Below are 26,274 nucleotides of genomic sequence, written 5' to 3'. Positions count from 1 at the left end.
AATCTTTTCATGCGTACAATAAAGAAGATGAATGAATGGTGAATTTTTTATTATGCAGAATTGGTTTAAATTTTTTTAAAGTTTACTGATTCACCCCTCCCCTCTCCTGAATATTTCCAACACTTTGACCTCAAGAGAAGAGTAGCTATTTTGCAGAAAAGTGGAAGCATGGTTGAATCCAGTAGGAAAATCCTCTGGATTGATGGCTCGTCTTCTCTCTGGTGTCTCAACACGTCTGGGAGGATTGCGAGAATGCCACACATTCTGGGTCATAATAGAAGAGGCCGGAAGAGGCGTGCAAACCACCACAGAATTGTTAGCCCTTGTGGCCGCCTTGATCCCCTATGAACTTCCAGGGTTTGAAACTTGGGAAACACTAGGGTTTGAATCTAGAACCATTGGCTTCAACATTGCAATAGCTGGAGTTTGCACTCCTGTGGTAATAGGAGGAACCAAAACAACAGCCACATATGATTGTTTCAGAGCCAAGGGAGTTTTACCCTTGTGCCCAATTGTAGTCCATTCATCTTTTTTTTTCCCTTCGGCAGGTTTAGCTAGGGCCTCCTTAGGCGGGGGTTTAACCCTAGGCACAACCAAAAGGAAATCCTTGATCTTGTGTTCCACTGACTGACACCTATAACATGTGTTGGGCAGGTTCAAATAAAGCACCTTCTGAGAGAAGGTTTAAGAACCAATTTGTATTTCCATAGAATCCTTGAGATTCTTGGAGAGATCAACCTCAACGCATATGCGTTTCTAAGAATGAGCATTGAAAACTTTTCATGTTCCTTAGTAATAACTTTGCCAAGAGTATTAGCAACAGACTTGATAAAAGGCCAACACGGCAAGGGTAAACTCGAGATCTCAACCCACACAGGGACCTTAAGCTTTTTATCGTCAAAGATGGTAAAGTCTCTCAACCATCTTTGAAAAACAAGTAGGGAGGAGCGCACAAACCAAGGGCCATTGTTAAACACCGCGTCTACTCGAGACGGGTTGGCAAAATGGAGAAAAAAAAAAAAAAAACCTTTGATAAAGTTTTGCATAACATCAAGGCGGACTCCATGAGGGGTCCAACTCTTGTTAAACCCTTCTTGGAGCATAGCTTTAGGAGGAGTTCTATTCACAAAATACCCTATAAAGGTATGTTGCTCTAACCAATCACAAGCTGCATCAAATTCTTGCAAAGGAAGGATAATATCAGGATTACCTTGTGAAAAAATTTCAGGAGGAATTTGCGAGGAGGTTTGTTCAGAGGAGGTGCCATGGCTTTCTGAAGCAACAACGTGCACACCAATATCAACAACTGGGTCACCATTGGCTGAGGTCATTATAAACTAGCCTAAAAACTCTCGTAGTAAATATAGTTTGATAGGTGGAAAACAACAGGAAAGTTCAGACAGAGAGTTGTATGCAAGGAAACTCAAAGATTGCATGAAACACTCACTAAAATAATAAAAATTTCAATACAAAAAAAACAGATACCCTTGCATTTAATAAATTAGAAAAAAATGATAAGAGCTCAAGAACTGAAAAAAAGATACCCCTGCAATTAACAAATTAAAAAATTAAAAAACTGAAAAGCCGGCTTAGGAGAGAAGCGCCCTCCAAACTGAATACAAAAGGGGGATTCGTCACCATGTGTATCGTACCCATTGTCTGTTTCGAAACAAGTTTGGCCGATAAACTACAATTCCCGGGTTTTTATCATACACATTTCAAATCTTCTCCTCGTATACCTATTTCACACAATCTCATCTCTCCAAAAACAAAATGCTCGAGACTAAATCTGCCGGCCTCCAGCCAAATCTTACCCCTTTCCTCAACGCGGAGACGGCATTCAACCTCATAAAAATGCTCTACACTCCGAAATCAGACCCAAATGAATTGGGGATTCTGAAATTTGGATACTTCTGAATCAATTCAGTGAGATTTAGGTACAATTGAACCAATTCTCTGAGATTTAGGTACTCTTGAATCATTTCATTTTGGTGGTTTTGAGTCAATCTCTGAGATTTTGGGGGTTTTGAATCTCAATCCTCCTGAGGCCCAAATCATGGCATCCTCTGGGATTAAAACCACCATTTTTCTTCTGTTCTTAGCTTATTTTCTTGTCTGGGTTGAGGCACAACGTTCTATTAGGGATAACTGCAATGGGGTTTATTTAAACTACCAGGTGCAGCATCCGCGGAAAACTTTCCCTTTAAATGTGACTCCAATTATTGAGCAGCCATTTGTGTTTAATTCCACTCTAACCGTGTTCAACACTGGTAAAGAAGATGTGAAAGCGTGGAGGGTTTTTGTGGCGTTTCAGTATGGGGAAGAGCTGGTGAGCATGAGCAATGCCGTGATTGATGATGGGACCATTTTGCCTGCAAATGTTAGCAATGGGACTTTTTTGTTAGGGTCTCCACTGGAAAATCTGAAGACTGCTATTGAGACGGCAGGGGATTTGAATCAGATTCAGGTGCAGATTCAGATGAATGGTGTTGAGTTTGGGCTTGATGAAACGGGGTTTCCCCTGCCTGCCCAAGTCCGTTTGGCTAATGATGGCTTCACATGCGGTGACCCTAATAATAATGCTACTGGTAAGTTGTTGGTTCTGATCCTACCCTTGTTATTTCATGGCTGATGAGGAAGTTTTAGAGGGATTAGATATTTTTTTGGGTTTTAGTATAGATTTTGGAAATAGGCTATAATTGTAAGGATAATCACATGTATTCCTTGTACTTTCCTTTCGTGCCAGTGCTAGTTTTATGAATATGATTTTCTATAACTCACTAACTGATGATGTGTCATGGAATGTGATCTTCTTTAATTCATTATAGTGACGATGGATCATACTCGTGATCTATCATCACAATAGTGATATAGAGAAGATAAATGTCGTTTCGAAAAGATATACATAAGTAGTAAAATGGTGGATCATGGAGTATGATCCAATCTACAACACAAAAATGATGGATCAAAGAATATGTTCCGAAATATTTATTCAAAAGATAAACGATTCCAAAAACCTTCAAGCACATCTGCTAATTTGCCAATTTAGTTTGTTAAACTTGATTGATTGGAAAGTGGTATGCTTGATATCAAAATACTACTCCTATTCATAGGAACAAACATTTGAAGATGCAACTTTTTAAGTATTAATAGGTTTGTTTTAAGTAGGTATAGATGGTATGTTTATATTTTTGTTAGTCAAAATAACAATGCTCTACAATGCTTCGGTTGCTAGTAATTATGCTACTATGTTAGACAAGAACTTGTTTTGGTAGTTTCGGGGGATTGTGTTCGGTTGTTATTTGTGCTGGTAGTTTAGTTACTGGTTATCTGTTGTGAATGGTTTAACAATTGTTTTGTTTTAAGGGCCAACCTCCTTGTTTATGGCTGCTTTAATAGCAAAAACATTTGAAGACAAATTTGAATGTGTAGATGGAAGTGATATTTTTCTAATTTGTCAATCTATTTGTGTGAAACTTAGGTGATTGGAAAACACTATGGTTGGTTAGAAAATACTAATTCCTTACATAGAAATAAGTATTAGAAAACATGAGGGTGAGCTTCTAAATGAATATCATCTTTTTTTTTAATAAGAAAATAATATGTTGTAGAATATAGTAATAAACTCCTTCACATTTTATATTATATAATAACTCTCACAAATCAAGGTAGAAAAATACTAATTCCTTACATAGAAATAAGTATTAGAAAACATGAGGGTGAGCTTCTAAATGAATATCATCTTTTTTTTTAATAAGAAAATAATATGTTGTAGAATATAGTAATAAACTCCTTCACATTTTATATTATATAATAACTCTCACAAATCAAGGTAGAAAGACAAATAAAAATAAATAAATACGAAAATTATGATAGATCGCTGAGTATATTATGCAACCAAACTTGAGTAGAGCTATAGTCTAGGGTATTCTTTATTTGTGTGTATAATGAGTGTGTCAACAATTATATGAAAGATGTCTCTAATATAATATCAACAACAAATTTCAGTTTCGCTTTATTCACTTCACCTTTTGACAAGTTTTTTATGCATCTTTTAAGATTTTAAATATATTGAGAATACTATTTAGTATATGCTACTTTCTATTGATTGGAAACTACTAGGCCTATAAATCAAAACAAGCATTAGAAGGCATGAATATGAACTTCTAATTGAAATTCATAATTTTTAAAAATAGGAAAACACTATGTACTTTGTTTGAGATATTCAATTTGTTTGGACCATTTTGTATATGTAGACAATATAATGTAGTAACATCCTCTCTCATTTTGTGTATTATATATGATTTTTTATTAATCAAGATGGAAAGATAAATAAAAATAAATATGAAAATCATGACCAATCATTGAGTACAAAAAGGAATAGATGTGAGTAGAGTGTGGATCTAGGACATTTTATTTATTTATGTGTGATATGATTATATTATATTGAACATGTTTCTAATTCAATGTTGACAACAACTTTTAAGATCAAATTACTTATTATGTGTTATGAAGGAGTTCTCACAAATTGAGATGAAAAGTTAAATATAAATAAAATAAATACAGGAATTTCAAGTTGTCCCTCAGTATGATAAACAAATGAAATTCAATAGCGTGTTATGTATAAGCTAATGACCTTAAATAGGTGGTGCAATGATTGATCCAACCTCTAATAAACATTATAATAGAAATAAGGGTGCTTTAAGAGAATAAAAGTGAACTAAAAATTGCAGAGGATACATCATTATTTGTACATTACCATTCTTCTACTTTAATCACAAGTCTACTAAAAAATAAACATATGGAGAGCAATGTTTCTTGATATCTTCTATGCAATTTTTTATTTAAAAAATTGCTGCTATAGGTATTTTAAGTACATTCATCTAGAAGTCATCAAGAGATATCATTATTATTTTATACATCTTCCTAATTAAAATATTACTAAACAAAATTCCAATAGATCAAGCAAGCAATGACCATCATAATAACTATGAGGAAAACACCATATTTATTCAAAACTAATCAAGTTTTTGTTTCGTTAATTTTTTTATTATAAAAGCAATGATACCATTACCAAATGTGCCATTAACATGTATGCATCATAATCTAAAGGTAATTTCTATGTCAATGTACATGATGCACAATGATCTATATGACACAATTTAGGTCCCATCAAGGTGGATCCACTATTACATAACTTAATTAATATCATTAATTAACTTCTTTTTTATTATAGTGTACTTACATATGTTATATTCGATTTCTAATCTTATTACTTGGGGTAATGTATTATTTCTTTTATGGGTTTTATGTATTCATACTTTTTTTATTAGAAACATCTTTTATATGCTTTCTAACATGATAGTTTTACACATGTTGAGGTATACATCATAAATGGACTATCTAATTAGTTTCATTTTTATCATGTTAGTTTATCAATCACAATCCATATAATTTATTAATATTTTCTTCTTGATTTATATGCTTTGCTTCATAGTGTATAAAATTTATATTGAACATATTGTTGTTACTCATTCTATTCTTAGTTTATGTACACCACATCATATCTTGGGACTTATCAGTCAATGATATGACAAACTTGAGGATTTCTCTTGCATATCAAATTTAAACGTAACATATGCTTGATCTCCTCACTTTCCTATAAATTGCAATCATTTTTTCTCATTTTAACAAACCACAAACTTTCTAATATCCTCGTTGTCCTTAGCTTTCATCATATTTGAGCACTTGACCGTTTTGAGAGCAACATAGTGTAGAAGAGAAATAAGAACACTCTTGTGGAATGGAGAATTTGCATGATGTTTACTTGAGTTTGTTTTTTATTTTAAGCATTTCATAGTCAAAGCTTCATTGATAAGATTAAGATTCCTTTTTGCATGCTGTTATAGTTTTCGTGGATAGCTTTTATCACGTATATTTTTGATGTCTAATTCTTCTACACTCATTTTCTTTCATTCTTTTCTTGTTTTCTTACTTTGGCATGAATTCTTATATATGGATCAACACACGTGTGAAGAGGGAATAAGATGTAAGGGATAAATTTTGCATACTTGCACTTATATTCCTTTTTAAAACCCATATTGTATAGTTGTTCTAAAGAGACAACTTATCATTCAATTTGATTCATTTGATACTGAAAAATAGTTTTGAATACATTAGCCAACCACCACTTTAGCTCCAAATTATGTAGATTGGTCTATCCTTATAACATTCCCTCATCCATCATTAAACCACATGTGTGATCTATCATACTAGGGAACATTAATGCCTAATATGTCATTGTGCCATATTCACAAATGTGATTTTTATGTTGTTAGTCATACATAAAAAGTCTTTTTTTATGTGTTTAAGACTTGTATTTAAGGGCATCATGTTCAATCATCTAAGATGATCAAATAACCACATAATTAGGGTTGAGATTAAGTTTATAGGTAGAATTAGATTGAGGTAGTTAAAATAGTATAGAGTAGGATTGACTTAAATATTAGAGTTAGGATTAAAATTATAGCTATGAAAAGACTTGGAACAAGGACTAGGGTTCAGTTAGGATTAGGCTTACAACTTGAGAATTGGGGTTAGTATTATGATTCCAATTTGGTTATGATTATGATTATAGTAAGGTAAAAATTAGTGTTATGGTTAAAGCTATATGATTAGGGCTAAATTTAAGACCAAGGTTAGGGTCAAGATTAGAACAAGGATTACAATTTAAATAATGACTATAATGAAAATCAATGTTAGAATTAGGATTAAAATTAATGTTAGAATGAGCAGGAAGAGTGTTAGGGCTCCTGTGGCTTTAGTCGGAAGTGATGGGGAAGATGATGACGATGGTGATGACTACGAGGGTGACAAAGGGGGTCTTTCGCGTGTTAGAGTCTGCCTTTCCCTCTTTCGACGGTCTTATGGTGTGCCTATGTGGGTCCTTTTGGTAGAGCTTTGCGGGTTTGTACTTGCCCATGGCCATGGAGATTATTGGGATGTTGGTGTCTTCCTTTCTATGGCTACAGGCTTCTCCGTTGTGAGAAGGGGTTTGTAGGCTTTTTGCTCTAGAGGGGGTTTGAGGACTCTTTTCTCTCTCAATCCCTTTGGCTATCTATTGTTTGCATATGGGTTTTGGTTGCCCTTGTTTTTCTTTGCTGGGAAATCTCCAACGTTGAGATGGGGTTTTACCTTTCTTTGGCGTGGGGATGTTCTCTTGTTAAGGCTTTAGAGTTGGGTCTCTTGGATGTGGCCATTATTGTTTTCTCCCTATTTATCTCAACAACTTTCCATTGGAAAACTTTTGTTCTTGACTAGATTCTTTTGGGCGACATCTCCTTTTTGATGGTTGTGATCCCTATTGAGAGGGGTTCTCACTATTTGTCTCGTGGTTGTTGTTGGCTCTACTATCCCTTGTCTCCTTGTGGCTACATCGTATTGAGGTGGAGGCCCGACCATTCTTGTTGGCTTGTTGTTGGTCTATAGAGGTTTGGAGTGGGATCTGTTGGGCTACTTCTTCTCTTGGCCTTATGGTGACTGGTTGGATCCAAATGGGAACAAGTTTGTCTCTTGTCCTCCTTTCCATTGTTCCTATTGATGTGGGTCTCTCTTGTTTGGTGGAAAGGATTTCCTCTATTTTTTCTTTTGGTCTGTTGGCCTTTTTGGTCATTTATTCAGAGTGGACAAGTGGGGTTCCCTGTATCCTCAGTACCATGATTGAAGTTGGAAGTGCTGCCATTGCCTTTTTTTATGAAGACCCTTTTTAGATAATTTTGTATTTTTCTTGGTCTCTAATTAGAAGGATGTTGCAAATTTTCAAGGGTCCTTCTTGGTGGTTGGGTGTTTTCGGTTATGGAAGATTGCAAGTTTTGGGTCTTTCTAATTCCCGTGGGGAGTCTAGGTATTTCTATGACTATTGTTTTGAGGAACCTGATGTGTTTGGTTTGATGGCTCAGGAAGCAAGGAATTCTCACTTCTTTGTTTTTGGGGGCCTCAAAACGCCGTTGATTTATACTCATTAGAGTGTTTCTGTGTGTTGCCAACTCCGTTTGTTGGTTTTTCTGGAACAACTTTGTCTTCTTTTGTCAGTCTTTTCTACACTGCAAATTGTTTGTTTCTCTTGGGCTGCTAGATTGTTTATTGTTTTATCTGTGGCAGAGTTTCATGCTTTATGGGGTTCTAGATTCTCGATAAAATCTATTTGTAAGGGGTTTCAGGCGCCCTCAAAACTTGCTTTAACCTTGATCGAAAAAATAGGTATCCGTAGATTTAATAATTACTTTAAAATTTCATTTATACACTAATTATTTCATTATAGACAAATGGATCAAGTTATGGACTTTAAACTTCATTAAATTAAACATTTCTAAAGTGAAATACATTAAATCTTCACCCTAATATTAAATAAATTAGTTATATAATTTGATAATGAAGGGATAAAATAATTATTAAACTATTTTGAATAGATATAAATTTCATTTTTAATAGAATCTACGATTCTTAAACATACTAATAAACATTGAAAGAATATGCTCCATGCAAACTTAATTGTATATAATTTCAAAAATAATAATTTTTCTTATTTATTTAAAAGTAAAACATGTTGGAATGTTGAAGTGTGGAGAGTGCACTGTATGGTGAATGAGCCTCATTGTACGATAAGACCACTGTACGATGGAAGCAAATTCCACCATGTGGTGAGAGGTCAAAGGGCATGTGTTTTGACCATATGACAAGTATGGTGGAGTGTATGTGTGTGGCTCATATGGCTAGTATGGTGAAGCCCTTTCCTTGTGTATGGTGGAGGCAATCATGAGGAGTGTGCGCAGTTAGGTGTGAGTACAGTAAGGTGCTGGTGAAGGTTTGTGTACGGTGAAAGTGGTAAGGCAAGGTGAGTGCGTGATGGAGTATGAAGTCACGTAACTACGTACGACTAGTTGAACAAGTGATTGTGTGTGATAGACAATTGGCAAACCGTTTTGCCTGTCACCATTTCTGTATCGAATTTTGGAACAAACTGCAGTATGTGTTAATGACTGCAATAAATTGTTAAAAGGTAGTGTGTAATGAAATTAGATTGATTGTAAAGGCAATTTGAGCCTATGCAACAATCTAGGGTCTTTTGTATGTAATTTATTATTGTAACACAAAATTGCTTGGCAGGGTTTTTTGGGTGGTGGGTTTTTATCTAAAAGGGTTTCCCATGTTAAATTTGGTGTTTCTCTGTATCTTGTTTATGATATTTTTCTTTATTTTATTTATTTGCACAACTCTGAAATTTTATTGTCACTTATTTCCCTGTCATTCGACATTTGAAAAGCGTTTCCATACCACTGTTTTCCTAACAAGTGATATAAGAGCCTGATCAGATGTGTTATCCTTGTTAGGTAGGGTTTGGTTTTTTGTGTTGTTTTGGTTTTTTTGGGAGTTTGCAAATTTATGTCTGTAAATTTGAGATAGAAGGTATGTCAGGAAGTGTGGACATTGAAAAATTCAATGGCACAAACTTTGAGTAATGGAAACTTAAAGTTGAAGATATGCTAGTTGATCGAGACCTATGGAGTGTCCTGTCTGGCATTAAGCCTTTAGGCATGAAACATGAAGATTGGGAACTAACAGAGTGGAAGGCTAGAGGATTGATAAGACCGAGTTTTGCAGGCTCGGTTTTATTGAATGTCCATAAAGAGAAGACCGCACATTCTTTGTGAAAGAAATTGGGAGACATTTATTAGGGAAAATCCTTGGTAAACAATCTTTTCCTGAGGAAGAAATCGTACTCTTTGAAGATGGATGGAGGAACAATTGTGGCAGATCACCTAAACTCATTTAATATGGTGATTGCACAATTGACATTAGTTAGTGTGTCCATTGATGAAGAAGAGTGTTGCATGTTATTGTTGTGCTTGTTGCCTGATTTGTGGGATCACTTGGTAATGACCATCAAAAGTACAACTACCAAGTTGAAGATGGACGAAGTAGTTGTTGCACTGCTATCAGAGGAGATGCGAAGGAAGTCCTTTGAGGTGGCCAAAGAAGCTCTTGTTGTACAAGGAAGGTCTAAGGACACAAAGCCAAAGTCTTAGGAGTGATCCACCACTCCTGGAAAGAAGTCCAAGGTGAAGTGTTGGAACTGTGGGCAGAAAGGTCATATTTGAAGAGATTGCAAGGAGGAGAAGAAGAAGAAGAAGAAGAAATATACTTTTGACATTGAATCTTCTCAGAGTGACATTGATGCCTTTGTAGCAACCTTGACAGTACCTGCGTTCGACGATGTATGGTTGGTGGATTTGAGAGCGTCTTTCCACATGACTTCTCATAAAGAATGGTTCTCGAAGTATGAACTTTATGATGACAGAAAGGTGTTCACGACGAGCGACTCCACACTACAGATCGTTGGAAGAGGAAGAGTCAGAATCCAGTTCCCTAATGGCAGAGTAAAGGGAATTGATGGAGTACTTCATATACCCAGTTTAGCTCGAAACTTACTTTTTGTCAGCAAGCTGAATGATGTCGGAGTCCAAGTAACATTTTCCCTTGGTGGTTGCAAGATGACTAGTGGTTTTATTGTTTTAGCTAAGGGTGAACACATTGGAATGTTGTAGAGGTTGGATGCCAAACATGTGTGTTGTAATAGTGTCTCTCTAAAGTTTGGTAAAAGTAATGTGACAACCTGTGGTGTAAATGCTATGGAAGTTAAACTTCCCGTTGAGAAAAAAATGCTCTAGCATTATAGGCTAGGTCATATTGGTGAGAAAGGTTTAAAAACCTTGAAGAATAAAAGCATGGTTGAGGGGTTGGTTGATTGTAATCTTGAATTTGATTTCTATGAACATTGCATCTGTGGAAAGTAAAATAGTGTTTAGTTTTATTCTAGTTCTTAAAAATCTTCTAGTTTGTTGGACTATATTCATTCTGATGTATTTGGTCCCGTGGATGTTCCTTCTTTGTCTAACTCGAGATATTATGTGTCATTTATTGATGACTATTCAAGAAGAACATTTGTCTATTTTTTGAAGAGTAAATCAGAAGTATTCAGTTGATTTAAGGAATTTAAAAACCTTGTTGAAAACTATACTGGAAGAAAGATTAAATGCTTAAGGATGGATGATGGTGGAGAGTTTTGCAATGCATATTTTGACAGGTTCTATGTAGATCATGACATTAAGCGGCATAAGACGATACCTTATACTCCACAACATAATGGTATAGCAGAAAGGATGATTCAACTATTGATGGAGAGAACAAGGAGCATGTTGGGAAGTGCTGGTCTGGAACAAAAGTTTTGGGCCGAAGCAGTGGCTACATTGTGTTACTTGTTGAACCGTTCTCCTAAGGCAATGTTGTTTGACAAAATGCCTATGGAAGCATGGTCTAGTAAGAAACCCTCATTAAGACATTTGTGTGTCTTTGGTTGTGAAGCCTACACTCATGTACCTGAAGTGAGCAGGTCAAAGTTGGATAACAAAGTAGTGAAGTGTATCTTCATTGGGTACTGTATTGGTGTGAAGGGATATAAATTTGTGGAACCCTCTCACTGAAACAATGTTGTACAATAAGAATGCTATCTTTCACAAGATGAAACATATCTCACTAGATTAGTCAAAGAAGACAAGAAATAAAAAGGAAAAAATTGAAATTCCTTTACCTTCTCGAAGGGAGGAATTTTAGACTTCAAATGAACCTGAGAATGAGGATCCATAATTATTTGAGAATGAGGATGGGGAGAACTCGAATGGTCATATAAGTGAAGAAGAACATGATCATGAACTCCATGTTGAACCTCAAGAAGTTTTTCTACAGGGAGTGAGGAGATCTACTCAGGAGAGACGACAACCTGATAGCTACGGTTATTCACGAGAGAGATTTAATTATTCCATGTTGGGTGTTAATTGCGTCTATGCTTTTCTTACGGATGTTGATGAGCCTAGGACTGTCAAAGAAGCAATTAATATGTTAAATTCAGATTCTTGGTTGTTAGCCATGAAGGATGAAATGAAATCCTTGGAGAAGAACGAAACCTGAGATCTAGTACCCTTGCCTAAAGGTAGAAATCTCGTGGGATGTAAATGGGTATTTAAGAAGAAGTACGGTCTAAATGGTAGGATTGACAAGTACAAGGAAAGATTGTTTGCAAAGGGGTATTCTCAGAAGGAAGGGATCAATTATGGAGAAATATTTTCTCCTATAGCCAAGCTAACATCCATAAGATTTCTGTTGTCACTTGCAACGACACATGACTTTGAAATTGAGCAGATGGATGTGACAACAGCGTTTCTTCATGGCGATCTTGAAGAAGAGATATACATGTCCCAACTAGAGTACTTTGCAGAAAAAGGTAAAGAGCATTTGGTATGTAAGTTGAAGAAGTCTCTTTATGGTTTGAAGTAGTCACCCAGAATGTGGTATCAAAAGTATGATACATATGTTTTATCTTTGGGTTTTATGAGATCTAAGTTTGATCATTGCGTGTACTATAAAGTTGAAGGTGATTGGTTAATTATTATTGCTCTATATGTAGATGATATGTTGTTTATAGGCAATAGTAAGGAAATGATTTTAGAATTAAAATCTCAGTTATCCCTTAAGTTTGAAATGAAAGCTTTAGGGTTGACAAAATTCATTTTGGAGATGGAAATCAGAAGGGACAGGGTCAGTAGAAAACTTTGGCTTAGCTAGAGAAAATACATTACCAATGTTCTGGAGCGATTTAACATGACTGATTGCAAGCAACAAATAGTTCTAGTGTTACATGGAATGAAGCTATCGGTCAACGACAGTCCGAAATCTCCTGATGAGATTGAAGACATGAAGTGGGTACCTTATGCAAGTGTTGTTGGAAGTCTAATGTACGCAATGTTCAGTGCAAGACTAGACATTGCCCAAGTAATGGGAGTACTAAATCGGTTTATGGAAAATCTGGGCACGCCACATTGGGGTGTCGTGAAAAGAGTTTTGAGATATTTGAAGGGTACGTCATAGTACGCATTATGCTATCAAGGTAACTTAGTTGGATCGAATAGATTTGTTAGCATTCAAGGTTATGTGGACACCGATTGGGTTGGGGACATTGATAGAAGAATATCCATCAGTGGATATGTATTCATGGCGAATGGTGGTGTTATCAGTTGAATGAGCAAACGACAGAGTGTAGCTGCATTGTCAACAAATGAGGCAAAGTATATGACATCTACTCATGCATCTTAGGAAGCAATTTGGCTTAAGCGTTTGTGTTTCTGATGTTGGCTACGATGCAAGAAGAATTTCAATTTTTTGTAACAGTCAGAGTGCAATATGTTTGGTGAAGAATCCCACTTTCCATGCTAGGACAAAACACACTGATGTACAATATCATTTTGTATGTGATATGGTTGAAGATGGAAAGGTAAATCTAGAAAAGGTTGACACTTAGGAGAATGTTGCAGATGCATTAACAAACCCAGTGAACACAACTAAGTCCAAGTGGTGCACAAGCTCTATGGGGCTTAAAAACCTCGACTCTTGTTAGCCATGTTGAGTGAATGACTCCACACTTCATCAAGTGGGAGATTGTTGAAATGTTGAAGTGTTGAGAGTGCACCATACGATGAATGAGTGTCACCGTACAACAAGACCACTGGACGGTGGAGGCAAATTCCATCGTACAGTAAGGGGTCAAAGGGCATGTGTTTTGACTGTATGACAAGTATAGTGGAGTGCATGTGTGTGGCTTGTATGACCAGTACGGTGAAGCCCTTTCCTTGTGTACGGTGGAGGCAATCATGAGGAGTGTGTGTGATGAGGTGTGAGTACGGTAAGGTCCTGGTGAAGGTTTGTGTATAGTGAATGTGGTAAGGCAAGGTGAGTGTCTGATGGAGTATGAAGTCACGTAATTGTGTACAACCAGTTGCGCGGGTGATTGTGTGTGATAGATGATTGGCTGACCATTTTTCCTGTAACCATTTCTGTGCCGAATTTTGAAACAAATTGCAGTATGTTTTAATGGCTGCAAGAAATCATTAGAAGGCAACATGTAATGAAATCAGATTGATTGACAAGACAATCTGAGCCTGTGTAAAAATCCAGAGTCTTTTGTATGTAATTTATTACTGTAATGCAAAGTTGCTTGGTAGGGTTTTTTTGCTGGTGGGTTTTTATCCGAAAGGGTTTCCCATGTTAAATCTGGGGTTTCTTGTGTCTTGTTTGTGATATTTTTCTTTATTTTATGTATTTGCACATCTTTGAAATTTTATTGTTGCTTATTCCTTGTCATTCGACATTTAGAAAGCATTTTCGCACCGTTGCTTTCCTAACAAAACATACAAAATAACATATTTAATATAAAATAAATATATATTTCATATATGGAAAACTCTTCTTGAATTTAAATTTATTTCAAATTCATTTCAAAATAATCTTATACAATCATCCATTCTATCAAACCCGACTTTATTATTTTTGAATCTCATATATATATAAGAATTAAGACTTTTTATTTAGTAACTCAACATTTGCAAGGAAGAGAAATACATGTTTAATCATGAAAGTATTATTATACTCCAACCTTAATCGATACTTCCTATGTAATTTGTTGAAGATATTTTTATTTTTATTAATTACTTCCATGTTGATTATTTCTTCATAATTTGAAAAATTTAAATTAAAATAGGATTTAAGCGGTGAGTTGGTAAACAAACCGCGTTGCTCGCTTTTATAAAAACAAAAGGAAAACCGCTTTATTATTTTCATGCTGACGTGTCGCTCCACTTCAGACTAGAAGACAGAGTCCTGCCAGTCCCGCTCATTGCGGCCAGCGGGCCCCACACAAATAACAAACAACGACAAAGATAACTCTTTTTCTTTTTCGTAAAAATAAAACAGAAAAAAAGAAAAGAAAAACGGGCATATGTTTGAAAATGTGTTTGCTTGATAAAATAAAACAATGCCCATGTGCATCAAAGCTTAAACATCCATTTGAAATCTTCTACTGTAGTAAGTAAGCGTGTGGGCGATCTGGTCTCTAAATACAAGATTTTTTTCTGAGACCGAGTCTGCCGGTTTACAGCCTAAACTTGGCTGTTTTCTAAAACGCGGAGACGGCATTTCACTTGATAAAACGCTCTTCAAACTTTTCACAGCACCAGGTTTGAGCTCTTGAATCCATCTGGTTCACGCCCATTTCGTTTTTCACTTATTTCCAAGCTCTTGAGTCGCTTTGGAGTAGACCCATTTTCATTTGCTTGATCTTTTGAATCCCTTTGCTGCAAACCCATTTCATATCTTCAAGCTTCTAAATCCTTTGGGACCATACCCTTATGATAATATTCAAACTTCTAAATCCTTTGTGTTTGGGAGCGATACCCATTTCAATTTTAAGCCTTTCGAATTCTGCTGGCACAATTTCCCTCAGCTTTGCAGTCGATCTCGGGAAAGCCCATTTCGTTTTCCAAGAATCGATTTGAAAATTCGATCAACTGCAATCGAAGGATCGAGTATTCATGGTGTGAGCAATTAGGGTTTGAATCAGACGTTATGATTTGGGGGTTCTGTTTTGGGGACATGTGAATTCTTTTGAGGCCCAAAACATGACGTTCGGAGGGTTTAATATCAGTTGTGTTGTGTTTTTAGTATACTTTCTACTCTGGGTTGACGCACAAGGAAGTGTTTCTAGAGTTTCAGTGAAGGATAGGTGCAATGGAATTTATTTGAATTACCAGGGGCAGACTCCAAAGATAACTTATCCCCTTACAACGAATGCAAAAGATCAGCCTTATGTCTTTAATTCCACGGCAACTGTGCTTAACACTGGAAAAGAAGAAGTTAAAGGGTGGCAGATTTATGTTGGGTTTCAGCACGGGGAGATGCTGGTGGGTGTGAGCAATGCTGTGCTTGAAGATGGCTCCAGTTTGCCTGCTAATGTTAGCAATGGCACCGTTTTGTCAGGATTCCCACAGACAGATCTCAAGACTGCTATTGAGACTGCTGGGGATTTGAACCAGATTCAGGTGCAGATTCAAATGAGTGGTGTTGAGTTTGGGGTTGATGAAACGGAAATCCCTATGCCCTCACACTTCAACTTGACTAATGAAGGCTACAAATGCAGTACCCCCAATGTTACTGGTAAGTAATTGTTTTGGTCCTCTCATAGTTCTTTCGTGGCGAATTGGGAAATTATTAAGGCATGGACTTTTATGTGTACTATCGTAGAATACTTTTCCCCTAGCTTTCCATTCTGAAAATCTCTAATTAAGGCATATGATATGATCAGATGTTTGATGACATTTGCTTAAGTAGTCGTTAATTGTTGTGTACATTTTATATAAAAACTGACAAAGCATCTGCTAATTTACCGCTCTATTTTTGTGAAACTTTACTGATTGGAAAAATACCAACTGTATAGATAGGAATAAGCATCAGAAGACAGAAACGTGAACTTCCTCTAGAAAACCATAGTTCAGTAGACAGGAAAACGTTATGTTCTAGGGATTTTTAATCTGTTTCCAAAACTTTCCAAACCGTGTAATCTAAATTTTGAGCCTTTTGTGAAAATTGGTCTAGCCTAATGTCATGTGCTACTAATTAGCTCATAAACACTCCTGCTCATAGTTTATAAATAGTAAAGACACAAGCTTCGATGCTTTTTGTTAGGGATATGCCACACTCACCCAATGCAAATATAATACACCTAATACTATGGGTTATTGATTGTCTCTGGCCATGAGTGTGATTTTACAGATCACAGTTAGCTGGGTCATGAACTCATTTTTTCCTTTTCATTTGAAAACTTTGCCATTTGGCAAAAAAATAGCCTGTGAAGTTTTCCGATCCCATATCTTACAAAATCGTACATTTGAGTTTTGGGATCTCAATGTCATTAAAATGAAATCGCATCACTTTCAGTAGGAGCAAATGTGCTATTTGGTAGGGCTACAAGGTGGTTGATGTTGTGTGCCCTGATCTAATTCGCATATACAAAAGTTTATTGATTGACGGTTTATTTTGCTACAGCCTCAAGGTATACAAGATAAAGTTTGATTAATTTTCTAGAAGATATTCTAATTGGTGGATCTACTTTTTTAGTATTTTGTGAAAATAATACTAAATAGTCAATTGGACAAATGTAGCTTATAGAATTTTCTTGCTCACGTCTTTCAAATACATAAGCGTCAGAATTTAGGGACCTGAATTCATCTAGATGTAAACAACAATACCTTCAAGAGGAAAATAATGTTTTATTTGTTACATTTCATCTGATTTGAGATTTTTGCTAATTGTCAATTCTAATATTGTGAAAATTAGTCAAGTTGGTAAAAAGTGGCCCATAAAAGATTGTCTGTTCACAGCTTTAACTTTTACAAATACAAAGTCATTAAAATCTGAGGACCTTAACTTTTAGTTTTTCTTAATGAAAATTGCTGTTCTTTGGAAATGAGTAAAAAATGTGCTTGTTTGATTTGCTAGAGTAGTTTATAAGGATTATGTGTCCCAATCTAATGCATATTTACCATAGTTCATTCATTCATGTTCTGTGTTATCCCAGCACCTCCTGATATATACACCCCTGCACCAAAGTTGTATCTTCACCCAACTGTCAATTGTGTAGAGAAGTTGTATTTTATTATTCTGTACATGTGTCTTTTAAGGATTTATGTCACTTATTCTTAATGTGTGAGTTTCTTATAATCTGTTTATATAAAAAACAAATACTCAAAATTTTGGGGCTTTTGAAGATGAGCATTCTATAATTACTGTTCTGCACTGGCATTGTACCTCCATTAATCTTCATGTAACTTAGTCTAGGGTGAATCCTCTTGGTCTATTTGATGACTTTCAAGAGGCTTGCTATGTCAAATCTAATATTGGAGTGTCTTGAGTATTTATTAACATCTGTTTGTTGTATGACATACCCTTCCCAATTTCTGGAAAATGTATCAATTTGGAATAACAAATGATGAGATATCTGAATCTGTGTTGTTTTCACATAGTTTAATGTTTTGTCAAATGGGTATGCGAAGCTCATGCTTTTGTTCTTAGCTTCTAGATTTTGGTTTTCCTCCTTTTATTCCAAAGTTTGTTTGGATTAACACAGCTATATGTTACTTTCTGTTCTGGTTTTGTTTAATTTATCATATAAATTTTTGTTATAAGTTTTATTTTCCTGATTAGTATTATTCCTCTACATGCAATATTCTTTTAATAATACATTGATTTTTTGGGTTTATAGGGGGCCAAATTGAGCTTTGTTGCCAAAAGGATCCTAAATATGTGGCAAATTCAACTACTGTAGAAACCAAATTCCTTGCTCGCCAGAAAGGAGACCTTACTATGACCTATGATATCATGCAGAGCTTTGAAAGCAATTATAATGCTTTAGTGACAATTTCAAATGATAATCCCATTGGGCGTTTGGACAAGTGGAATTTGTCTTGGGACTGGCAGTATGGAGAATTCATTTATGCCATGAAAGGCGCAGTGGCTCTAGAGCAAAGTCTCTCTGACTGCTTAAATGGTGCAGCTGGAAACTACTATCAACAACTAGATTTATCTAATGCCATGAGCTGTAAGAAGAACCCAACAATTGCCGATCTACCTCCACAGCTGGCTAATGATACTTCTGTGGGTAAGATTGATTTCTGTTGCAGAAATGGCACCATTCTTCCCTCTACCATGGATCCTAGCAAGTCTAAATCTGCATTCACACTTCAAGTCTACAAACTCCCTCCATATCTGAACAGAACCCTGTATAATCCTCCTATAAACTGGAAGATTCAAGGGGTACTAAATTCTGACTACCAATGCGGGCAGCCAAGGAGAGTAAATCCAAGTACATTCCCAGATCCTAGTGGTACACTTAGGGAAACATCTGCTATTGCCACCTGGCAAATAGTGTGCAACATCACTAATAAGAATGGGAAAAATCACTGTTGTGTTTCCTTCTCTGCATTTTACAATGAGTCTGCTATCCCTTGTCAAACCTGTGCTTGTGGTTGCCCAACAACAATAAATCCTACATGTAATCGATCAAAAGATGCCCTTCTTGTCCCTTCCTATGCTCTACTTGTCCCTTTTGAGAATAGGACTAAAAAAGCCCTTGCATGGGCTGAACTGAAACACTTTTCTGTACCGCAACCACTGCCTTGTGGTGATTATTGTGGGGTTAGCATTAACTGGCACATCAATACTGACTTTACCAAAGGATGGAGTGCAAGAATTACCGTTTTCAACTGGGATGACTCTAGTTTGGCAGACTGGTTTACTGCTGTTGAATTAGACAAAGCCTTTCTTGGCTATGAAAATGTTTACTCTTTTGATGGGGGTAAACTACCGGATGTGAACAACACCATATTCATGCAAGGGAAACCAGATTTTAATTATTTGGGTGGAGAAACAAATGGTAGTAATCCAGATCGTGATCCAAGGGTGCCTGGTAAGCAGCAGTCGGTAATCTCCTTCACTAAGAAGTATACCCCAGGCATAAACATTTTAGCTGGTGATGGATTCCCTACAAAGGTGTTCTTTAATGGCGAGGAGTGCTCTCTTCCCCACACCATTCCTATTTCACCAGGGCACATGGTTTCATGGAGCATGCCTACACTTTTTCTGACATTTATGTTCATTGTTCTCTTTGTACAGTTCTGGTGATGTTGATAATGAGCTTGGCACAGAATACCATTTTGTGGTTATTGATTCTTTGATTCTTTTGTCAAATTTTCACAGTGGGTTAGCAAGGAATTTTTGGAAAATGAAGTGAGTTTATGGAACTTATGGTTAAATGCCTAAATTATCTGCTGGGATAATATGAATGACAACTCTATTTGGCAAGTTTCACTCCACCTTTTATTCTCTCAAGTACCTGTATTTAGTTTTGAATATTTAGAGGCTTCATTTTTTCGGAAAATGAAGTGAGTTTATGGAACTTATGGTTAATTTTTGTCCCAGGTTTTAGTTGAATTAAATTGTAAGTGTAAATTGAAATCGATAAGTCTAACATGTGGTCTTCAGGCATGTCATTGTAGTGATATGTCATACACCTTTCAGAAAACATCAAATACAGTATTTTCCAATTGGTTTTTATGAACTGTAAATCTCAAATGGACAGAAAAGTCTGTATTACGATGGATTCCTTGCATATTGCTTTACCTTACCATATTTAGATGCGTAGTTACCAGATTCTCTCCTCTGGCCCCCAGATGCGGATGTGTCTGGAGGCAACACATCGAGAGGGCACCCACAGCCCTGGGATGAACTTCCTGGATGCATTCACATCCATTAAAATACTTTTTTTTCTGTTTTAGTAAGTGGATGCTTTGAAACATCATTGAGGTGTGCTTTCGTAGTGCTCTTGTTCAAGAAATGCAATTTTCATAAAATTACGCCTTACAAAATTCAAAAGGGATGGCAAACAAACGGGTTTCTCAGTAATTTGTTAAAATCTAATAAATGTGTAGTGTTTAATTGGTGATGCTGGAGGTTTTTCTTCATTAATAAGTGTATTAGTTGAATTTGGTCACAGGCACTGTTCTGGCTTATTAGTCAGTTATATCCATGCAACGCAGGAAAAACTGATAAGATCTCTTAGCTTTACAAGCATATGTTATTGATTTTACACAAATATATAATATATCTTGTTTAAACTCAATCTGCATGTATGTTGATTCTGACTGATTCCTGAATCTTCATATATCTTTTCATCCTGACTGATTATTGAATCTTGATTGATGAACATTGAATAATAAACTACATTTTGATTATTATTTTGATGCTGGAGGTTTTTCTTCATTAATAAGTGTATTAGATGAATTTGGTCACAGGCACTGTTCTGGCTTATTAGTCAGTTATATCTATGCAACGCAGGAAAAACTGATAAGATCTCTTAACTTTACAAGCATATGTTATTGATTTTACACAAATATCTTGTTTAAACTCAATCTGCATGTATGTTGATTCTGACTGATTCCTGAATCTTCATATGTCTTATCATCCTGACTGATTATTGAATCTTGATTGATGAACATTGAATAATAAACTACATTTTGATTTTGTACATGATATGGCTTATTTCAATATTTGTGAACTCTCAATTGACATTGAAATATTTATCTAGAATCTTGGTCAATGATAAGATATCATACTATGATTACTATTAAATGATTTAATTTTGTATAGTTCTTGCATTTCTTTTTGTGTGTGTACATATGTATAAACGAACCCAAACACATCCAAAACCTAAAACCCTGAGGAAACTTAAATTCACACATCCATGCACCCAATTGTCGTACCTGCTTGTACATCTGCAGCTGAATTGGCAACTTAGTTTAGATAGTGATATAAATTTGCAGCTATAGAATAATTGTGTTATCAAACGTTCAAGTAGGTGTCTTCTGAATCAAATTGATATAGCTGGAAGAAACGTTTATGCTATCTATTAGAACAAGCAAATTCATCTACAGCACTAATAGTATGACAGGCACTAGTTGATTAAGTTTTGGAACTTTAAAGAGTATAATATCATGCTATATCTGCATCTCAGTAAGTATGCAGTGAAGACGAATTGTTATCACCTATTGCAAGCCAGCCAATTGTTTGACATTGCTGCAGGCTTTTGTATTGTGACTGGGCATCAAGAGTAGCAGGCAGGAGGAAACTCATTTGTTCAGTAGTCCAGAACTTGCCATTCTGTGATTAAGCCAGACGGACTGTCATCATTATAAAACATTCCAGATGAGTTTGCATGTCTGTTACTAATAATAGACCTGGTCACATGCGTCCGGTTTTCAAATGAGTTACACATAGTAGTGTTCACGATTATGAGAAAGCAATAAAGCCTGTTTCATCATTCCCATTGAATCACCATTTTAATGTTACTTTGGGGTAAATGATCCTGTTGTAGGCCACGCAACATTGACCCTCTCCAAATGTTATTAGGATTACTTGCGTAAATACAAGGCTTTCCCCCACAACCAACATTCTAATCCTTGGCCATGTGTTTATTTGAAGTATCCTGTGCATTGGAGCCTTAAAAGTCTACCAACCATGTCTTTATTAGTATGCACTCTAAAAACTTAGCTTTGGAAATCAAGTTGGGTTGGACTATCAGTCAAATTTGATGTGATAATCAAATTGTTAGCAAGTTGGGCCAACTGATAGGATCAAGCATAACTTCAGTACAATTCAAGCTTTTTTGTGAGGGTCCCTACTGATTTTAAAGATAACCGACAAAGAAACTTCATGAGCATGCTACAAATATAGACTGAGACTTGATAGCACAAAACCATTTCTATCATTTGTCACTAACTACTATGTTCAATCTTTGCGATATCTAGGATCTTTTTCACACACATTTGAAGTTCCAACCTATAGATGTATTCTTGAGTAAAGGAGTTCTACACATTACCTTCAGTCTAATCTTAGTCCAATCTTATACACTTTTGATGTACTAATTTGTATGTTTGAAAAAACATGGGAGAGGATTTAGTATCTGAACAAGTCCTAATAGTTGTGATAGCAGTTGATAATCTAACACCCATGCTTGTTGATTGAATACACATAATTGTTAAATTAAATGTACAACATGTCTTACGAAATTGTACCATTATTGTGACTTAAAGTTGTTGCCAAGTTTTAGTATTATCCTTAAAAGGTTGAAGTCATTAGTATGAAAGTGAGTGTGTCCAAGTGTGATGTCTAAGTATCTTTTAGGTCACTTCTCATCTTTCTTGAGTACTTTACTTTCTTTGTTTTCCAAAGCGTGCAGGGTCTTGGTGATCTAGGTGTGGGTGGGGTGTGTTATGGCATCCTCTTGATGAGAAGTAAGTTCTTCTGCATTTCATTTTTTGCTCTTGCCCAAACATTCCACGCCCCACGGATTTTGAGCTTTCAAGTTGATTTTCCCCTTGAGCGAACTATATTGAGTGCATGTTTGAAGGTGAAGCCATGATAGTGATTAACAAAGTTGTGAATAGGATGATGTCATGCTAGGAAGGCCTACTAAGCTACGAATCGAAGCTAGAATGAATCTCATTAAAATTTGTGGAGGTAAAATTAAGTGCTATGAGGGAACACGGGTCTATAGGTTTTCTGCTGCGTATTCATGGAAACAAAGTTGTTTTGTTCTACTTTCGAATATGTAATAATTTAAGCCAAATTCCCAGACTCATTGATCAAACTGTGAGATCATGATGTTGAATAAATCATTTTGGGCTCATAATAAATAAGCGATTTTCGAAGACCTAGCTTTGAGGCCATCAAATTGAGGTTAAGGGTAAAGTACTATTAGCTGTGCTGTAGTCCCGACCATCAAATCGAGGTTAAGGGTAAAGCACTGTTAGCTGTGTTGCAATCCATGAATTGGTGTTGAGAAAGGGGTTTTCCGTCCCAAGGTAATGAAAAAGGGAACTTCTCTGGAGGTTTTGAGAATAGAAAGTCAAGTTACTCTAAAATGCGAATATCCTTCGGAGATTCTCAAAAGATACTTCCAGAAAAGTTAGTGATGGAAATGCAACCCGGATATAAAGGAGATGTAGTGTTAAAAGCTTTAGGCAGAAAGTGAAAGGATGAAGTGCGCAAACCATCCGAGGATCATTCCTCGTGCTGCGATCTCGAATAGAAAGAAAATGACTTTGCGGAAAGGCTAAGTTTCTCTCTATCCAACATGTGTTAACATTATCAAGTATATCTGTATTCCAGATTCTAAGGTGAAGTAAGGCACTTTTCGTAAAGCTAAAGCATTTGTGTTGTTAAGTGATTCTTAGTCATATCACTTTACTTTAAGTAAAGTAATAGAGCTTTTGGGAATTTAGTGTTTAACATGCAAATGAATGGAAAGTTAAAATAGTTGTTACTCATCGAATTAAATGTAAATCCTGCTGTTATAATCGTTGGCCGAACTTAATTTCATCCTTCTGGTGCCAATGTTCTAATTCCTAAAACTATTTCATCGAAATTGCCTGCAATTGGTTTCTTAAAGTATATTTAAATGACTATTTCTTGAGAACTGTATCCTGTGTGATCATAGCGAACGACAATCAGAGTTGCTGGTTATGATAAGCTAATTGGCCTGGGGAGTGAGTTAAAAGAGCTTACAAATACATCTTTCAAATTCTACGATTTGGGTGATCTTCATAGAAGACTTAATTCTCAACCCATTCACCCAATCACTTAGAAACTTAAAGAGAGTAGACTAGTTGAAGCAGTTGGTTTTCCCATGGTAGTTCATGCATTTGAGCTAATGAAGGAATGCATTAAGAGATACAATCCAGGAACAAAGCATTTTGTTTCCTGACTAATCTATTCTCATCTTAATCAACAAGGCACTAATCCAATCCGCATTTGGCATTCTCGTGAAGGAGCAATATTGTGATGTTAATTTTGGCTCTTCTGCATCTATATTCAACGAGAAGAAGACCCTTAGACGAGAAGATATGCAAAGGACATGGTTCCAATCCGCTCGCTCAGAGAAGGGCAAAATGCCAAAGACCCTTTTTGAGACAAATTTGAAAAGAGAAATTGTGGATATCCTCACGCTCCTCCTTAGACTCAAAGGAAAGGAGGAGATTTTGGATTTCATCAAGCACCATTTCTTCCTAATACAAGCTAAGTCTCTCTCTCTCTCTCTCTCCAACATGTGTTAACATTATCAAGTATATCTGCATTTTGGATTTTGAGGCGAATTAAAGCACTTCCCGTAAAGCTAAAGTATTTGTGTTGTTGAGTGATCCTTAGTCATATAATTTTAAGTAAAGTAATAGAGCTTTCGGGAAATTAGTATTTTACATGCAAATAAATGAAAGTTTAAATAGCCATTACTCATCGAATTGAATGCAAATCCTATCATTATAATCGTTGGCCAAACTTAATTTCGTTCGAGTGGCGACAAAGTTCTACTTCCTAAAACTATTTCATTGGAATTGCTTGCAATTGGTTTCTTCAAGTATTTAAATGACTATTTATCGAGAACTGTATCCTGTGCAATCATAGCAAATGGCAATCAAACCTGTTGGTTACGATAAGTTAATTGGCCTAGAGAGTGAGTTAAGAGCTTACAGACACATCTTTCAAATTCTACGCTTTGGGTAATCTTCACAGAAGACTTAATTCTCAACCCATTCCCCCCCCCAATCACTCAAAAAATCGAAGAGAGCGAATTGGTTGAAGCAACTGGTTTTCCTATGGCAGTTCATGCACCTGAGTTAGTGAAGGAATGCATTGAGAGATGCAACTCGAAAACAAAGTAGATTTTATTCCTTGACCAATCTATTCTCATCTCAATCAACAAGGCACTGATGCAATCCACATTTGGCATTCTTGTGAAGGAGCAACATTGTAATGTTGATTTTGGCTCTTCTGCATTTATGTTCAATGAGAAGAAGATCATTAGACGAGAATATATGCAAAGGACATGGTTCCAGACTACTTGCTCAAAGAAGAGCAAAATGCCAAAGACCCTTTTTGCCACAAATTTGAAAAGTGAGATTGTGGATATCCTCATGCTCTCCAGACTCAAAGGAAAAGAGGAGATTTTGGAGTTCATCGAGCACCATTTCTTCCTAGTACAAGCAATATGTGCTGGGGATATGCAAATCGACTGGGCACATATTATCTGTGATGAACTCACCTTGTGGTTGGATTCGGCTAGAGGATTCAAGTAGTTTAACATGTTCTCATATTTGATCTATGCCTTGGCAACTCACCACTTGTGGCCCGACCTCCCTAGCATCTTGAACTATGATGAGCCCACCAAAGTATATGAATTTTACCCACATTTGCAACTGCAAAGAAGCTATGAGGAGCATGTGGCTGTTAATTATGCCTTCAGAATGAGGTTGTGTAGGGAATTGCAAACCCTAAAAGGAGATTTTCGCTAGAGGCAATTTTGGCCATAAGCCAATTCAGATGCTCATTCATCCAGTTTTTGAGTTTTTGCTATTTGCGGATAGGAGCTTACAATGACTTTCCTAAGAGGTTGCCAATATATCCAAAAGACAAGGTGGTTCTAGTCAAACAATGTCAGTAGATCCTTGAAGTGAACACCTCGTGTTTGAAGGTGAAAAAGATAGCCGAGACCCTTCCCATTGTGGTTGGCCCGTATTCATGTGCTTCCAAATCAGATGCTTGAACTTTGGTGAAGAGCTTTGAGAGCAAAATTAAGTTGTTAGACTATGAGGTACTGAGGCCTCGATATGATCCAGTTAACTTTGTAAGGGATCACTTGAAGTTGGGATATGCTTACATGCATGTACCAGATATTGAAGACTTTTTGTTTGGGTGTGTCTCAACTGGTACCAATCTTGGGAGAGG

At 36.2% G+C, this 26,274-nt stretch overlaps 1 protein-coding gene across 2 annotated transcripts; it reads left to right on the top strand.

Annotated features, from left to right (window-relative positions):
* The first annotated feature begins 1,668 nt into the window (after positions 1 to 1,668).
* Positions 1,669 to 19,800, top strand: LOC149571515 (COBRA-like protein 10). 2 transcript variants are annotated; one of them, XM_089813020.1, is made up of 2 exons: positions 1,669 to 2,588; positions 18,203 to 19,800. In XM_089813020.1, exons 1-2 carry the CDS (start codon positions 2,057 to 2,059, stop codon positions 19,618 to 19,620), a joined length of 1,950 nt encoding a protein of 649 aa, XP_089669146.1. In that variant the 5' UTR covers positions 1,669 to 2,056; the 3' UTR covers positions 19,621 to 19,800. The 2 variants fall into 2 exon arrangements, with proteins under 2 accessions (XP_089669146.1, XP_089669145.1); XM_089813019.1 differs by lacking the exon at positions 1,669 to 2,588 and adding an exon at positions 15,121 to 16,098.
* The last annotated feature ends 6,474 nt before the right edge of the window (positions 19,801 to 26,274 follow it).

This window comes from Cupressus sempervirens, chromosome 2, assembly GCF_028749045.1.
Source record: "Cupressus sempervirens isolate cs-2001-9-10 chromosome 2, ASM2874904v1, whole genome shotgun sequence".
Taxonomy (NCBI): Eukaryota; Viridiplantae; Streptophyta; class Pinopsida; order Cupressales; family Cupressaceae; genus Cupressus; species Cupressus sempervirens.
Note: the sequence above shows the minus strand (reverse complement) of the source record. Positions and strands in the feature narration are given on the sequence as shown.